Genomic DNA, 18,544 nt, shown 5'->3' with positions numbered 1-18,544 from the left:
CCACTAGGAACAGACATTAAGTCTGTTAGATAAACCGAGTTTTAATTGTTTTAACCGCCTGCCTGACTTTATTCTCAATGTAACTTCTACTTTGACCTAATTTTAAAATGTTTTTGTGTAGCATAACATTCAGCTTTTTTTTTTACATTTTTGCTTTAGTATCCCGCATTGTAGTGGGTTCTGATTAATTAATAAATAATAAAATAACTAATACAAAAATAAGAACGTATTGTACGAAGAATGAGAGGTAATGTTAAATTAAAAAAGATGAGATTTAAAGCATATTCAAAACCACTCAGTTTCAAGTATTTCTGTAATGCCGAAAACATGTTCTGAATTACAAAAGTATATATTTTTTCATTTTGCAATTATGACAATGAACTACGAAAAGCTGTACTAATTTGATAGTAAATTCCAATGTGTAAAATATTGCAGTAAGCAACCCCATGCACTGTAAAGACTTCCTCTCGCAATGAAGACTGTCAGCAGATTGTGGCGCTACTTTCCCTTTCATCTTTGACATTCAACTTTTTTATAGGCGTATCAGGTTCCGCTTGTTTTAAACGCTAGATAAGCCAGATTTTTACTTTGCTTACTTCATTGCCCCCATAGAGGTCTGTGACTGCAACGCTGTGAATGGGAACAGCTGAAAGGGGTATGGCGATGGAACGACAGGGTTGCTGTGCTATCCTAAACACAAAACGCGTTACAGTAATAATCTGTGTATTAATTATTTTAACACTGGCCATTGCTGGTTTCGCCGTGTTAATTAGGACTACAGAAACTGGAGGAAGCCTTAAATATGTCTTTATTACAAGATGTAAAGAATATTTGGAAACCCATGACGAAGTTAGAGTGTAAGTAGTTTCACTTTATGAAAAATATATTTATTTATACAGTATATTCTGTGTTGTATGCAAAATTCATAAGAATGCTTAACATTTCGAAGCGCGTTGAATTTAAATATATGACTAATAGATCATTTTTTAAAATTAGTTCCAGCTTCATTCTGATTTTAATGTCTTATTAGCGTTGTTCTTAATATTGGTGTTTGTGGCGTCTTGGTTTAGTTAGGGGACATATTTATTTGACTCTTTTACTGCCCTGTTTAGGATACTCCACACGTGCATTGTTCTGTCTATCCATTATCCATATAAAACAACTGGGCTCGGAAATCCCTCTTCGTTTCCAAGACAGTTTTGTACTGTAATACTTAAGTACTGGATAAAGATTCAAATTCAAATTATACTTTGCTGAACAGATACACTCTAGCCCTTTAAGATTTTGGAAACAGCTTAAACTTCAATAGTGATCCTACAAAATGTTATTATTAGTTTAATTTCATGCTTCTTCCGTTTAATGTCTTATGACGAATCAGTATTAATTTTTTTAAAACAAACACATCCCTATTTTACGATATGATGGTAAAAAAAAACGTAACAATTTATTTAACTAGATTTACAAATACCTTTCTGTGTGGTAATGAATTAAGAGTATTATTTATGTTTTAAAACTCATTTTATGAAAAATAAATTTATTGTTTGAGTACTATGGTTCATTAATTTGAATCACAACAATACGTTTAACACATTACAGTGCTTGTGGTAAGTAAAACAAAAGTACTAATATACAGTTTGTATAAATGTGTTCTCTAAAACCTATATTACATGTGTTTTTTGTAAAGAAAATCATTTTTAACTTATTTTATTGAAACACTTATGTTGCATATCTCCTATTCTCTTTAAGTGGTATTGACTGCAATGAAGTTTGGGATGCATTCCAGAGTTCATTTGTAGGCAAAGACCCATGTAAGATCTCAGTAGAGGCTTATGATGGTCTCATGAACACAGCAAAACAAAAGGTACCCTGCAATGAGGTAAGAATGCATTTTCAGTCTTCTGTTGTCAAGTATTTAGGTGCTCAATTAACATACAATTATTACATACATACAATTAACGTGATATGGCCAGCAGCCATATCACCCTGCATCTCAGAACTGGCAGCCCACTGAAGTACCTGGATGGGAGACGTCCTGGGAAAAACTAAGGTTGCTGTTGGAAGTGGTGTTAGTGGGGCCAGCAGGGGGCCCTCACCCTGCGGTCCATGTGGTGTCACTGACGTCCAAAGGGACTAACCGTGGGGAGCAGGAGAGTGGAAAAAGACCCATATGCGTAGCGGCGAGACGGGAAAAAGGCCCGGGCTCATTAGTGCAAAGAGTTCAGGAATGCCGTATAGAAACCTATGCCCTCAGGGAGCGGACGTGGGGCGCCCTGGTGCTAGGCGGGTCTCAGGACATCCGAACGTCAATGCTGAGCGAGGACAGAGTGCAAGACCCGGAAATATATAGCCCAAGGGAAAGAGAGGGACAGGAAGGACAGCAGACCGGAAACTAGGGACAGGACAGAGAAGGAGCGCCCTCTGGCTGCAGAGGGCGTGACATGTGGGTCCTAATGCCCCAGTATAGTGACGGGGACACTATAATTTATAATAATAATTGCTTACACTTATATAGCGCTTTTCTGGACACTCCACTCAAAGCACTTTACAGGTAATGGGGACTCCCCTCCACCACCACCAATGTGCAGCATCCACCTGGATGATGCGACGACAGCCATAGTGCGCCAGAACGCTCGCCACACACCACACTATGCTGTAAACAGGTCCTGTCCTTCGGATGAGATGTAAAAACCAAGGTACTGACTCTCTGTGGTCATTAAAATTCCCAGGGTGTTTCTCGAAAAGAATAGGGGTGTAACCCCGGTGTCCTGGCCAAATTTCCCATTGGCCCTTACCAATTATGGCCTCCTAATAATCCCCATCTATGAATTGGCGTCATCACTCTGCTCTCCTCCCCACTAATAGCTGATGTGTGGTGAGCGTTCTGGCGCACTATGGCTGCCGTCGCATCATCCAGGTGGATACTGCACATTGGTGGCGGGAGGGGAGTCCCCATTACCTGTAAAAGCGCTTTGAGCGGAGTGTCCAGAAAAGTGCTATATAATTGTAAGCAATTATTATTAATTATTATACACACCTAATCATTCACTCATGAATCACAGTTGTGGAACTTGATGATTGCTGGCCCCATTACAATTTTTTTTGTGGTCACTCTCCCCCACCTCCCCTGACATAACAACTTAGCAACACCATAATAAAATAAAGTAGCTTTCTCATTCATTTGAAATTCCCCCTCTAAGACAAAGTTGTTTTACACTCCGGATAGTCCTGGAGTCCTGTGATGTGGTATTCCTCTTTACCTTTCCAATTGTTAACCTTTCAGTAAGATTTCTTCTGTTGGTCAGATACTGTAAATGTCACCTGACTCCAGGTCAGTGCCAGAGATCACTGGTGTGGTGAATTGCTCATCATTTCATCATTTCTTTCCCAATCTCCACGGGAGAATTGTGCAAATGTTGGTAGCAAACATTGAGCTTGAGTTTACATTGGCTTTGTGAATGTCCTCTTTGTCAGTTGTGTCCCTGAAAAAGATCTCTATTTTAGTCATTCTGGTTGTCATCTCAGATGTATCTCTCTTTCATACTTCTTTAGCACAGTTAATGTAGTATGACTTTAGGTGTTGTGGTGATGACCTGGGCTCGTTCTTAAAATTATCACTCACTTTGTTTTTGTTCTTCCTGTATTTTTCCCATAAAATTGTGTTTTCTACTTAGCATATTTAAATACCACAATCAATACATTTTCCTACATTTGCAACATTTTGCATGGTTGCACAATGTTAGTCTTGTGAGTTAAATAAGTTTGATAAGGAAGTTTTAAATACATTTGTACATTAACACAACAATCCCAGATATAAGCCTGACCTTAGCCAGATTGTATTAAAAAAAACAATGCTTCAAGCAAATGATAAGACCATGAAGGTGCCAGTTAGGGAAGGAGACATTCAGTGTTAGTGGTATAAATACAAGTGAGCTATATTCAGAGCACTGATGAGGGTGGTGCAGTGGTTAGCAGTGGTGACTTGCAGTGCTGGGGCCTTGGGTTCAATTCCAGACCTAGGGTTCTGTCTGTTTGGAGTTTGTATGTTCTTCCCATGTTCATGTCTGTTTCCTTCAGGTGCTCTAGTTTCTTACCAAGTTTCAAAAACATGCTGCTAGGTTAATTGACCACACCAAGATTTGCCCTGGTGTGAATAAGTGCTTGTTTCTATCTGTCCTGCGATGGACTGTCATCCTATACAGAGTGTAACCTGCCTTGCACCTGTTGCTCGCCTAAATGGAATGAATTCTAGCTGCACTGCATCCCTGAATTGGATGAAGGTTACAAAATAGGTGGATGGATGAAGTGATAATAGAATAATTCTTCTTAAACGTACAGTATTTAATTCAATATGTCATAGTATAAGTTAAAAGTGGGCCCATGTTTAGATGAGGGGTGGCGCACTTGTGGGCCTTAGTGCAGTTACCCAGTCCATACCACCTAAAGCTGTGCTAATCCATTCAAGTTTAGTGAGACTGGGAAGTAGCCACAGCTTAGCAGTTGCTTTTTTGGCCATAAGGAGAAACAATATTTTTTTTATCAATTGCAACAGATCCTTTAATTTCTCAGATGGGTTATTAAATCTTGGTTACAAAATGATTGGTGATATTGCAAAACTCTACGAATTCTGAATTAAATACAAAACTTGCAATGAATGAGCAAATAAGTACTGGTTGTACAGCAGACATTTAATCGTAGAAATGCTCCAGTGTGATCTGCATGCAGAGTTAACAAGTTTGTTGGCAAAACTGTCAAAGTCAAAGTCGAGAACAATATTTCTGTTAGATTAAATGTGATGTATTCATTCACAAACCAGCTCACTCTGCAGCTCACAACTGGCAACCCACTGAAGCTAACCAGGTGTGAGCCTGGTCAGTACCTGCATGGGAGACCTCCTGGGAAAAACTAAGGTTGCTGCTGGAAGAGGTGTTAGTGGGGCCTGCAGGGGGCGCTCACCCTGTGGTCCATGTGGGTCCTGATGCCCCAATATAGTGATGGGGACACTAACGCTCACTACACACCACACTATACTGTAAACAGGTGCCGTCCTTCGGATGAGACGTAAAACTGAGGTCCTGACTCTCTGTGGTCATTAAAAATACCAGGGCATTTCTTGAAAAGAATAGGGGTGTAACCCCGGTGTCCTGGCCAAAAGTCCCATTGGCCCTTACAAATCATGGCCTCCTAATAATCCCCATCTATGAATTGGAGTTCTGGCGCACTATGGCTGGCGTCGCATCATCCAGGTGGATGCTGCACATTGGTGGTGGTGTAAGAGAGTCCCCATTACCTGTAAAGTGCTTTGAGTGGAGTGTCCAGAAAAGCGCTATATTAGTGTAACCAATTATAATTATTATTATTATTACTCTGCTCTCCTCCCCACTGATAGCTGATGTGTGGTGAGCAGTCTGGCGCACTATGGCTGCCGTCGCATCATCCAGGTGGATGCTGCACATTGGTGGTAGTGGAGGGGAATCCCCATTACCTGTAAAGCGCTTTGAGTGGAGTGTCCAGAAAAGCGTTATATAAGTGTAAGGAATTATTATTATTATTATTATTATAAGCCTGCTTCTTTACAGTGTAATAGGGCCACTTCACATCCCTGGAAGTTTTGTTGCCTCATTCTGAATCACAGAATACAGAACTACACATACCTAGAAGTTTAATCTATTTTGTGATGTAAACTGGATGATTTACAAGTTACATTTTACTTTCACTGTGGCTTGAAATGCACTCATCAATGCTGATTCTTGCTGACCCCAAAATATAAAAATAGGTTTGCAGTTCCCCCTTAAACATTCACGTGAACCAAATTGATCTTTAATATTTTGTTTCATATTTAATCTTTGTTTCATAACAAAATCTTTAATATTTTGTTGAACTGACAGTAATACTGATAGGAATTAGGATCAAATTAATATACTTTCTTATTTTCAAGAAATGTATGATTGTCTTAAGGAGAAAGAGGCCAGCTTTCATCATATTCTGTGACCACAAGAGATCCCAGACCTTATTTCTGCTGTGAATTGGTCGAATGTGCAGTTCACTCCTGCTATTCCGCTACCTTCACATCCTCAGTGGGTGGTGATCTTGAAAGACTGGAAGTGTACAGGGCTGCACATTTTTCAGGTTGTTCCAACTGTTCTTCCTGCTCTCTGAGGACCATGCTTTTTGGTGTGAATTCTTGTTACTTTGAGTGGATGTTTTATTTCTGTACCTACCATATCTTATTTTGGATAATAACCTCAAAGCTGTATAGTTGATCTTAAACTAACAATAATACTTTATAAGTGTACAGTGATGCTAGAAAGTTTGTAAGCCCTTTAGAATTTTCTGAATGTCTGCACAACTTTGCCCTAAAATGTGATCAGATCTTCATCTAAGTCATCAAAATAGATAAAGAGAACCCAATAAAAGAAATAACACACAAAAGGATATACTTTTTCATTCATTTATTGATCAAAATGAACAAACATTAAATGTCTTTGTCTGAAAAAGTATGTGAACCTATGCTTTCAGTAACTGGTGTGACCCCCTTGAGCAGCAATGACTTCAACCAAACGTTTATGGTAACCGTTGATCAGTCCTGCACATTGTTTTGGAGGAATTTTGGCCTTACAGAACTGTCACGGATGTCGGAAGGGACAAACTGTGGAGAGGCAGGAGAGCGGAAAAAGACCCATATGCATAGTGGCGGAACGGGGGGTTAGCCCAGGCTCATCAGTTCATGAGTCGTATATAACCAATGCCCTCAGGCAGCGGATGTGGGGCGACCTGGATGCTAGGCGGGTCTCAGGACATCTGAACGTCAATGCTGAGCGCATGAGAGTAAGTGACCCGGAAATATATAGCCCCAGAGAGAGAGACACCAGAGAGCAAAGCACAGGAAACAAGGGACAGGACAGAGTAGGAACTCACCCCCCCCCTTCATGGACGGGTCCTGACGCCCATACAAATAAGTGAGCTGCACAGCACTGGGGGGAGGAAAAACAGCCCCAAACCATGATACTGCCACCACCGTGTTTCCCGGTTGGGATGAGGTTTTTATGTTGGAATGCAGTATTTGGTTTTTCTCATTTAAGACAAAAAGTTATATTTTCGATTCATTCTTCCACAGAACATTCTTCCAGTAGTCTTCTGGCTCATCCAGGTGGTCTTTAGCAAACTTTAAATGAGCAGCAATGTTCTTCTTGGAGAGTAGTGGCTTCTTCCTTGCTATCCTCCCATGCACACTATTCTTGTTCAGTGTTTGCCTGATGGTGGACTGATGAACACTGACATTGGCCAGTGCAAGAGAGTCCTGCAGATCCTTAGATGTTACCCTGGGGTTCTTTGTGATCTCCCGGAATATTTTACACCTTGCTCTTGGAGTGATCTCCTGGATAGAGTAACAATGGTGTTGAATTTTCTCCATTTGTACACTATCTGCCTGACAGTGGATTGGTGAAGACCCAAAGTCTTTAGAAATCGTTTTGTAACCTTTTCCAGTCTGACGAGCATCGACAACTCTTTTCTGAGGTCCTCAGAAATCTCCTTTGACCGAGACATGGCATACGTTCACAAACCTGTGTAGTGAAGACTCAGGTTTATGTTTTTTAAATAGGGTAGGGCCACCCAAACACACACCTGATTGTCATCCCATTGATTGACACTCCTGACTAAAATTATCCCCTTAACTGAACTGATAATCCTAGAGGTTCATATACTTTTTCTGACAAAGACATTTAATTTTGGATAATTGTGATCAATAAATGAATGAAAAAGTACATCCTTTTGTGTGTTATTCTTTTTATTGTGTTCCTTCATTTATTTTTATGACTTAGATGATGATCTGATCACATTTAAGGTCAAATTTACGCAGAAATTCAGAAATTTCTAAAGGGTTTACAAACTTTCTAGCACCGTAAATGCTTTGCTCATGTGAGAAAGCTCTAATATTTGGCCACAAGTTATTACATTAATTTTATAAATAGATTTTTTTGTTGAGCTGTGTTCTCATTTACCTTTTAAAGATCACATATACTATATGCTTAAATAACCTTTCTACAAAAAGAAGGGTTGTAGAAATGGTGTCATTACTGTATAGTACACAAAAACAGATTTCTGAATGGACCTGTTCATTCACGGTGGCAGTTTAGGCAGAAAGTCTGAATTGTTGCTTCTTAAAAATCTCATTAGGAAGAAGACTCATGCTGTGTTTACTAAGCTCATAAAACATCAAAGACATACTTTTGTCTTTGAATTTTCAGGGACTTTGCAGGGATATTGAAGTTATTGTATTAAAACATGGTGAGAATTTGAAGGGAAACAATTTTTTTTTTATTTGTTATTTAATCTTAATGTATACAATAGATGCTTGCAGTGTTCAAGACCATCTTGAACATGGAAAATGTGTGGGTTTCTGTGACCACAGGCCATTGGGACATTCTTGGAATTTCTGTATTTGTTTTCCAGATGGTGTTCTGGAGCAAAACCAAGCAGATGGCTCACAAGTTCACACAAGCTAAAAAATGCTTTATGACTCTTGAAGACACCTTACTTGGGTTTATTATGGATGGACTGACTTGGTGTGGCAGTCAAGATGGCAATGGTATAACTTGAAAGCGAAGTAATAATTTAAATCAAAATATTGTCTGCAATCAGTTTTACAGTATTGTATGATGTTATGGACAAAATTAAGAAATGGGTAGTAGGAAAATTACAAAGTGAAGAGCCTTATGATCAGTTGGAATACTAATTACAAATTGTTAACGTCTACACAGTGTTCACTGTAAAAGAAATGTCTATAGATTATTCATCACTGAACAAAGTAGAACATCCCTGGAGGGGTGTGAAGTTGTGAGTGGTACTGTATAGAAGGGGTTAGAACAGGGAGCAGCGTCAGTGTGATTAAAGAAACAAGGTTTTATAACTCCTGCACATACTTACCTCACCTTGTGTTTGCCACATCCTGTCCTCTTTCTGTCATATCTACTTTTTCCTGTCTCCCGTCATACCTTCCTCCAGAGAAAATCTGAAGTTGTCTTAACTCTGTTTTTCGGCATAGTTTTAAATTCCACTAGATCTTATGTTTACAGTACATGTACACTCCAAAAGCATCTGGAAGATCAATTTTGGATGGAGATTGTGGTCTGTTACTCCCTGTACATCTTGGGTATTCAACAAAATGTGTTGTAATTCTAATAAATTGGTGATTAGCTTAGCTTGGAAGTAACCAGCCAATGTTACAATACATCTATCCTTTTATAGAACTTGATTGTGCCTGTGAACTTGATTCATTTTGTATATCATTCTTATATATATATTTTATTTTCTGAAAAAAAGCAGAATGAAGCAAAAGAACAGTACAACACAATTTATTTCAGGATACACTGCTTGAAAAATACAAAATGCTTGTATTCGGAAAAAATAGATTTAAATTGTCTCTGTTCACGAACATTTTTAGCTAATTAAAACCAAACTTGGTAATTATCAGGCAGGGGTAAATACAATTAAAATATGCTAAAGTGATATGTCTCTTTAACCAAAGAGTGATTGTTTGACTACTACATTATTTAAAAAAAATGGTTTTAAATGGATTAGATTGTAAGTTTGTATGTTTGCAGGTATACTGTGCACAGTACAATTCTTTGTTGAATTGATTTAAGCATAACTTGTGGAGAACCCTGCTGCTTCTGAAAACGTAGTAATGAATTACCGTACATTATTAGCTCTAATTACAACAATTATTATTAATAATGTGTGATATCATTTACTGTAAGAACAGTTATATATTGAGTCTTTGCTTCTCTCTGATAGTTATTTTAAATTGAAACATAGCAGCCTTTTAGAATAAAAAAAGGCATTTCTTCCCTGTTACACGTTTTTGAAACAGGTATCCATTTATATAGTGTATACCTTTATATGTAACCAATATCTTACACGTACAGCAGAATTTTTTGATTGGACCAGTGATAGTGTGGGGAGCTGTGTGTGTTGGCTGAATGTAAAGGTTAATACCATGCTGAAAATTAGAAAGGAGAAACAAAATTTTGGCTGTTCAACCTTCAGGTGTGCACTATTTTAAAGGTAGTGTAGTTAATGTTGTTACACATTAGTTCAATACTGCATTTTTTCTAAGGCTGTTATTAGTGTCCCTGGCTCGAGGCAAACTACTTATTTTTATTAGTAGATTCTTCTTTCAAGTCTTTTCAACTTGAAGGCTAAACAACACTTGATTTGACCTACAAATGACAATCAGACATCAGTGATTGCTGTAAAAACAAAAATTCATATACATTCATCTTTACAGCTTCCATTCATTTTATAGAAGCAAAAAAGCAAGCAGGGATTAATTCCATGTTGAAACAAAATTTCAGCAGTAGATTCTTCTTCATCCTTTTTAGAGTGGTATTACATTGTTTTTGCTCTATCACAGCTTGCACATTAATACAGGTTTCCACTCAACTCTTTAAACTGTTGATACTGTTGATACCTAACGGGATTTGCTACTAATATTGTGATTGTATTTCATAATATTTCATATTCCATATTCATATTCCATAGATAGAAGATAGAAATAATTCTTATGCATTATCTTATTTCAACAACTATCCTCCACCATCCATAATATTATGACCACATTGTTTTCCTGTAGCGTTTCCTAATACTCAGCCTGTTTAGAAGATGCTTACAGTTCCTTTTTAAAATTCTAATGTGTTGTAGATACATACACTTCTGGTTGTCCAAACTGGAATACATGTGAACAAAATCCTGTCAGATCATTTTGGAGCAGAGCTTCAGCACATGTAAGTACAAATAGATATTCCACAAACAACAAATGTAAAGAAAACACATTGTCTTACATTTTATGGTTTATATTCTGTAAGTGAAGTATTTACATGAGTTACTGTATGAATTAAAAAAACAATATAAAGAAAAATAAATGAAAATGATATTAGTGGCTTGTAATGTGTGTTAGTGCAGAGTTTAAAGGGATTTCTTAATATTTACTTTTTAAATGTACTTTGGAATGTTGGGAAATTTGGCAGGAATGTTTTAAATATGGTGGGTCTTTGACTGTGTGCAGTGTTTAAAGACAAAACTGTAAGGAGTTCAGTAGCCAAGATCTGTGTCAGCACAGATCTGTTTTGATTAGGACCCTGTGGTCCTAATTATTGTGCTGCTGCTCTGTTGCTGTATACAATTTCTATACTGTATATAATAGAAATCAATGGTAAAATTAGTATTGTAACAGTTTTTTATGTATACACGTACTGTAGCCATACTGCCACAATTACAAAAATACAATTCTGCACTCAGAAATACCCATGGGTGTTTTATGTTTATATGCAGGTTATTACTGGTGTATGAAATAGTCCAGTCCCTTGCAATTTATGTCATTTTCTATTTTTAAATTGTAGTGTCTAAAAAAACACCCAAAGCTGAGCTTAATAAAACTGCTTTAAATTAATTTGGTTACCGACTCTTTAGAAGATGTGTTGATGCAATTGAAGTTCCCAAGCAAAAAATTTCATTACCCCAAAATTTGCCACAATAAGAAGCACTCTGTCAATGAAAAAAATGTTCACTTTCTGTTTAATGATGCTGGTAAATACTGTATATGCATGTGTGTGTAGTAAATACCACCATGAAAACAAATCATTCACACCATTTTGTAATCAACCCCCCAGTGCAAATTAGCTACTGTATGCTGCTGATTTATAGGTGCATATACTCCTGAGTGTGGAAATTCAGGAATCGAAGAAACGCAGAGGTTTTAACATTTTATAATATCGCAATACAGTTAACCATGGTTTAAGGGGAAGTTGAAAAGTCTAGAAACGGGCACTATGATGTTGTGATGCAATGGTAGGAAGTATCCATACTTCACCACTGCACACCAGGGAAGTATCTTAACACAATTTTAATATGACTCTGTGAATCTCTGTTTTAGTTGTTCAATTAAGTGAATTAATTGAAGTTGTCAATTAAGGATTTCGTAAGTGTCATATTTTAGATGTATAACATTCTGGTATTTAAGCCGATACACTTGCTTCTTTCAAAAAAGGGCTTGGATTCTTGATTATTAGCTTCAGAATGGTCTGGAAGGGAGGAACAGCATCCATATTTTTATGCTACTTTGCAAAGTAGTGAAATGTGTATATTCTTCTATTTTGCAGTTTGCAGAGTCGGCATGTGGCAATGTCACAGCAATGCTGAACGGCTCTATCGATAAACCTTTTAGTGCAAAAAGGTACGTAGACACTTGATAATTATTTTTTATTCAATTCAACTTTATTGTCATTAAACTTACACAGGTGCATAGTATAATGAAAAGTGTTTCTCATTACTCACTCAGGTGCAGTATATAAATAGGACAGAAGATAAGACAATAGACAGTAACACATTAGCAATAACCGTATAATAACAACATAAATAACATGTAATCAAGTAATCAAAACTGTGCAAAATTCTGCAAACAGAGAAAATATAACAGGACAAAAACAGTGCAAGGTAATTCTTGGAACAGTGCAAAAATAGTATGGTTAAAAATTGTATGGTTAATTAATAAATATTAAATATTATTACGACCGGTACAGTTTTACTGGGCTATCAAGGGGACAGTAGAATTTCGGCTTACATGTGTGTGTAGTGGTGTAGGAGTACAGTCATTGTGGGTACAGGAAGATGTTAGGAGAGATCATAATATGATGGGAGGGAGTGGGGGCGTCACCAACTTGACAGCTCTGGGGAAGAAGCTATTTTGGAGTCTAGTTGTGTGTGACTGGAGTGACTGGAACCTTCTGCCAGATGGTATGGGAACAAACAAGTTATGACTGGGGTGAGTGTGGTCAGACATAATTTTGGTGGCTTTTTTCAGACTCCTGGTGTTGTATATTTCCTGGATGGATGGTAAGGCACTGCCGATGATGTGTTGGGCAGCTTTGACCACCCGCTGTAGTGCCTTACGGTCAGATGCGGTGCAGTTGCTGTACCAGACTGTGATGCAGCTGGTCAGTATGCTCTCCACCGTACATCTGTAGAAGTTGGAAAGGATCTGTGGATGTAGCTGTATTTTCTTCAGCCTTCTCAGGAAGTACAACCGCTGTTGTGCCTTCTTGATGAGACTGGAGGTGTTCAGTGTCCATGTAAGGTCCTGAGAGATGTGAACACCTAGGAATTTGAAGTTATGCCCTGGTATCACCAGTCAAACTTTGGGCCCCAACATGGAATCCCACATTTGAAACTTTTAACTTTCATATAGAGAGTTAAACGCTGTTTTAGAGAAATAGTTATTTATTTTTTATCCTTACTATGATTCATTTGGACTGATACCACTAATATTGAAAGTTTGTCCCACACATGGAACTTTTTAAATATTTTCTTGTCATTTAGTCGATGATTAAACAATCTGATTAATGTCAGAGCTAGATCTGGGGTTGGGCGCTTATATATAAAATGTTATTTAAACTTAATCAACCAATGTCTGATTGACATGACTTCAAAGGTCTGTCTGAAGTATATTGCTGGTGATATTTAAATATACTAATTACAAAATAAAGCTTTATGGGGAAAAAGGAAGAACAAAAAAGGAAAGAGGTGGCAGATTAAAAAAATTAACCATGTGTCATGATCACATTATGTTACCTATGCAACAGAAGTGTAAAAGTGGTATTCTCGAACGAAAAACCAAAGAGAGCCGTTTGAGACAGCAATCAAACTGACTAAAATGTACTTTTTTGGACTGTAACTGACAGTGTCAGAGCATGACCCCGTTAACTCTGGCTGAGCGCTTGCTCAGACACTCCGCGCAGACTTCCTGTAGAGACTGCAGAGGACACGGTGAGACACAGACTCATGAGGAGGAATTCACCTCACCTCAGTGGTCATCTCCAGCCACTACATACAGTAGCAGCGAAATGGAGTCAGGTGATGTTTATTTAACTGATAAGACATTTTACTAAAAAATATTATTGATGGACATGTAAAGTCATGTGTAATATCAGAAGGCACTTGTAGGCCTTCCACCAGAGACATTAGCCAAGACAATTGTTTTTCTGTCCAGAGGATGAATTTCAAATGTGTTAGAAGGTAGCTTTATATTATTATGGTGTGCTATTGTGTTGTTAGGAGAAGGGACCTTTAATTTATTTTTTGCAATGCGGCCCATGATGGACTATCACTGCAACTGTTAGCTATTATTAATGTGGTGTGAAGTTACAGTAGGTACTGTATCATGCCAGGGGAAAAGTAGAAACTCACACAAACCATTGAAGCTGGCAGGGTAGCTGTGTGTGGTTAGAGTGGCCTCTGCTGGTAAGAAGCAGAAAAATAGGAGTTAAGTAAAAGTACTGCCTGCTTGTGAACTGGATCTGATAAGATTGTGAGCTTCTACGGTAGCACTGTGGCAATCTCAGTGTCACAGGTTTGTACACCAGAAAATGTACATACTGTATACCTCAACCAATCCACCAAGAAGGCAGCCTCTACAGCACTTCAAAGAGCATTCAAGCGACAGAGACAAACAACCTATAGATGAACTAATTTTAACTTATTTCACCTGAACTTCATTTAGTCAGTGGCTGATTTTTTTAAATCAAAAAGACAACTCTAGTTGTTTCTGTAGTTCACTGAGAGGGTGTTTTTCCAACACTGTGATGCCTGTGTTGGAAATAAGGAATCTGTAGCAATTTAAATTGTTTGACAAATATAGGAACCTTGGTTTTTGCTTGTTTTTGACACCTTCTTGCCCCTGATCTTTACATATCCCTTTGATAAATCATCTCTATTATCTCCTTCTCTGTGAAACTAGGTGTTTCCCCATTACTAACCTGAAAGACTGTTCTTTTTATTTGTAATACAATACAAGGTTTGCTCTTTTGTTAGAGCTTTACACTGCTTCTCAACATTAAATATTGATTTATGTATGGACTCTTTGGTATTTAAAAAGTACACATTTCTGTTTGTGCTGGAATGTTTTTTATGGAATTGAAACTTTGGTACAAAATGATCTGCCTAGAAAAACAATAAACAGGTTTAGGATCAAGTTGAATACGTTTTTTTGAGCATATACATAATTTCACAAGGGACAAGAACATTCAAGAATTAGATGCTTTGTGAAAGTTTGGAAAACTGAGAGATGTCTGTGTTTGATATATATAATTTCTGTAATGATGGTGATTAGGAACAGCTGTATGAGATTGACTTGTCATCATTATCCCTCCAAAACTTCTATTGAAATCTACAGTAAGAGGAGCGAGACTCTGTCCCTTTTATTTCATAGTGTATGATATTTTTATATAACTGAGCATGTATTTAAATATTTTATAATGGTAATGATTTATAATACTTGTTGCAAATACCTTTATGTAAAACAATTACATGCAGGAATAAATACAGGAATTAGAACTATACCATTTCTAGTATGTATTTTGCCTAAAAATATTCTTCTTGGTAATTAGATCACAGGGCAACTGTACAAAATATTAAACCTTTTGTATTTTAAATTTCAATTTTCTCAATAGTGGTTCCATTGATTGTATTTATAGTATTATTCGGTTTATCAGTTCTTTATGTCTGTTTTTTGTATGTTTTTTTTTTCCAACAGTATATTTGGCAGCGTCGAAATCAAGAAGTTTAACCCAATGAAAATTAATTACGTGAATGTTGTACTGATTGGCAGGGAAAATTACCCGTAAGTAGTATAAACCTCTGTGTTTTGAATAGGTTCTTCATGAAAGAGTCAAGGTAAAATGGAAAATATTTGGAGTAAAATCTAGAGTATTATTTAGAGTTGGCATTCAGAATATTTCTGCTAAATGGATTACTGTAGAAAATAATAATTGGGGAGAAAGTATGTATACTATTATACTTAGTATAATAAAATAATTACATTTCTTTTAAGTAATGTTGATTTCTGAAGAAAACAGCATGGTTCTACAGTATTGCAAAGTAATACTGCACATTACAGTAGGTCTTACATAAAACAATGTGTTGTACAAAGATTTAGAGGACAGGTTACTTAATTGAACTTCATCTTGAAATATAGGTTTTCTTATTTGTTTTTTTTGTGAAGGATGTCCTGTAAGAATGATTCTTTACAAGAGTTAGAAAAGACTTTGATCCCTAAATTCAAATATACCTGTACAACAGTTCAGTTGTAAGTACTTGTTACTTTGTTATATTGTTTAATTTGAACATCTTACAATACAAATGGCCCATTTGATTCTTTCAAGAAATTCTAACAATTTTTCTCATCTATCAGGTCAACAATCCTGAAGTGTTTGGAAGATCCCCAGAAACCATGTGGTCCTTGCTGGGAATAAAACATTTGCAGTCAAAAATGTGAATATTCAGAGACTCATCTGGTAAAGTCTTTTAAGTGGCCTTACAACCCACAGATGGTTGGTTCAAATCCAGACTGCGCCAGAAGTGCCAGTTTCATTTCAGCTAGTTGGAAACCTGCGAATGTGAATGTTGCGAATAAATAGCAACTTATTTTCATCTGCTGTGCTTACACACAACCCATTTCAAGCAGTTCTTCTCACAAGACAATTTTATACATGATTTCTGTACATGATAAGAGGGCTCTTCGATTGGACGGAATTTTGTCAGCATAAAACAAAGTCAGAAATACTGACCTTGTAGGACTAGGGCTTCTCTTTCTCTTACTTTACGATTTACATTTGCTTATATTGTTTATTCCCCTGTACATTTCTGACTTTACGTTACATTTTATGTTACATTTAAGCCAATTCAATTATAAAAAGTATTAAATCATTTATCATAAAGTATGACGTATATACTGTATATAACATCAGTATTGATTTCTTAATACTGTACATATCAAGGGTTATAATTAATGATTTTATCACAACTGTTTTCTTAGAGGGTTTTTAAGACTGGTATAGAATTTTTTAAATATATATTTGACATAAAAATGGACAAATGGTAGAATTATTTTTCCACTCTTTTTATACTGTTCTTTGCCCTTTGTGTACTAAAATACAATACAAAATCTGGAGAATAACCAGAAGTATAAGTGATCCCATTTTATAAATTTTGAATGACTGTTGCACACAAACAGTGGAATTTGATTGCAATATCCACAGGTTTCCTTGCAGTTATGAATTCAAGAAATAACTTCCTTCTTCATGATTTACAGATAACCGATTTCAAACAACATGACATTTTTTGCCTGTTTGATTTTGGGGTAAATGGTCTTTGCTCATTTATATTTTTTGAAGTAGAAGTGGAGGACAAAGCTGGTATTTTTGACAAATAAATGATCAAAAGACAAACATACTGTACATACATGGGGTGGTGTGGTGGTCTGTGGCTAAGGATCTGCACCTGTGGCTGGAAGATTGCTGGTTCATATCCTGCTGCTGGCAAAGGAATCTGACTCCGTTGGACCCCTGAGCAAGGCACTTAACCCCAACTTCTCCAGGGGCGCCATATAAATGGCTAACCCTCGCTATGACCCCAAGCTTCTTTCCCTGTTTGTGTGTCACGAATTCCTAATACAAGATACAAGAAATGTGTGTGTGGCCAATAAAGCGATCTTATCTTATCTTATACAGGTGGGTTTCCTATTAGTAATCTTTAGATTTGAAAGAACATCTCTTTGTTATCATAGTGATCACATTTGTTGGTCTTGAAAAATGGTAATGCTGTTTGCCAAGAATATAATGCAGGACTGCTGATCTCATTTGCACAACATGTAAGTGCAGGACTGCTGTATGTAAAACAAAGAGCAGCATCATACAAGTACCATCCCTGTCATACTGTACATCATTCCAGGGAATGTTGAATTTATCTAAATCTGTTCTTAGTTACTGCTCTGATCATTGTAATCTTTACTTCAGTTTTAGTTGTGAGAAATGTTTTTTTTTCCCCAACTTTGTTTCTTATACTGTGTATAATAAATGCAAAATGTGGGGAGGGATTTTTTAAAATAGCTGCAACAAATGTAGTTTTTTCACTTGTGAAATTGTACATCTTAAGCAAGCAAGGGACTTACTTTAAACCAGTTTATGGTTATTAGTATTTCTTTTTAAACAACATATAATAATAATAATGGCCTATAATTATTAATATTTTTACAGTACACTAGGATAAATAGAAAAAATAAAAAGGAAGTGTTCCAAATATTCATCGCTGTCATGGGAATGTCTAACATCAGGATTGAATGGTGAACAAAGTAGAGAATTTTTTCAAGGGTTTAAGTCAGGGGTGTCCAAGCCTAGTCATGTGCCCGTTACTTTTCTAGCTTTAAAACACTTGAGGAAGACGGGAGAAGTTGTTGAAGTGGTCCTGTTAAGCCCATAACCAGCTTGTTAAGAGCTGATTTGGAATGAAAACCCACAGAAACACCAGTGTACAACCATTATTATACTGTACACTCCTGCTTTTAATGGGAATCTATTAGTAAACCTTATTTTTTCATCTATAAAATATGACAAGGCTATGTTTCCATGTGGTTAAAAGCTTGTGTTGCTATGCAAATGCCACCAACCCTGTACTTAAAGTGCATTCACTCTTAAACAAAACTGTCATTGCTTCT

The 18,544-nt window shown here is 36.8% G+C and overlaps 1 protein-coding gene across 3 annotated transcripts; it reads left to right on the top strand.

Moving 5' to 3' along the window:
• The first annotated feature begins 499 nt into the window (after window positions 1-499).
• LOC148677926 (ADP-ribosyl cyclase/cyclic ADP-ribose hydrolase 1-like) lies at window positions 500-18,133 on the top strand. Of its 3 annotated transcripts, none has more exons than XM_088628211.1 (8): window positions 503-857; window positions 1,747-1,876; window positions 8,452-8,587; window positions 10,702-10,784; window positions 12,159-12,232; window positions 15,587-15,673; window positions 16,055-16,138; window positions 16,244-18,133. In XM_088628211.1, the coding sequence occupies exons 1-8, from the start codon at window positions 637-639 to the stop codon at window positions 16,302-16,304; spliced, it is 876 nt and encodes a 291-aa protein (XP_088484337.1). In that variant the 5' UTR covers window positions 503-636; the 3' UTR covers window positions 16,305-18,133. The 3 variants fall into 3 exon arrangements, with proteins under 3 accessions (XP_088484347.1, XP_088484337.1, XP_088484357.1); XM_088628231.1 differs by having other exon boundaries at window positions 504-655; XM_088628221.1 differs by lacking the exon at window positions 16,055-16,138 and having other exon boundaries at window positions 500-857.
• Window positions 18,134-18,544: the final 411 nt, after the last annotated feature.

This window comes from Lepisosteus platostomus, chromosome 1 (genome assembly GCF_059453375.1).
Source record: "Lepisosteus platostomus isolate fLepPlt1 chromosome 1, fLepPlt1.hap1, whole genome shotgun sequence".
Lineage (NCBI taxonomy): Eukaryota > Metazoa > Chordata > Actinopteri > Semionotiformes > Lepisosteidae > Lepisosteus > Lepisosteus platostomus.
The sequence above is the reverse complement of the archived record's forward strand: the minus strand, read 5'-3'. Positions and strand labels throughout refer to the sequence as shown.

Excerpts from the sequence above, each read along its gene's own strand:
- LOC148677926 (XM_088628211.1), top strand. The coding sequence starts at position 637 with ATGGGAACAGCTGAAAGGGGTATGGCGATGGAACGACAGGGTTGCTGT. Across the intron at positions 10,785-12,158 it reads GGAGCAGAGCTTCAGCACAT|TTTGCAGAGTCGGCATGTGG; the intron begins GTAAGTACAAAT and ends TCTATTTTGCAG. Across the intron at positions 12,233-15,586 it reads AAACCTTTTAGTGCAAAAAG|TATATTTGGCAGCGTCGAAA; the intron begins GTACGTAGACAC and ends TTTTTCCAACAG.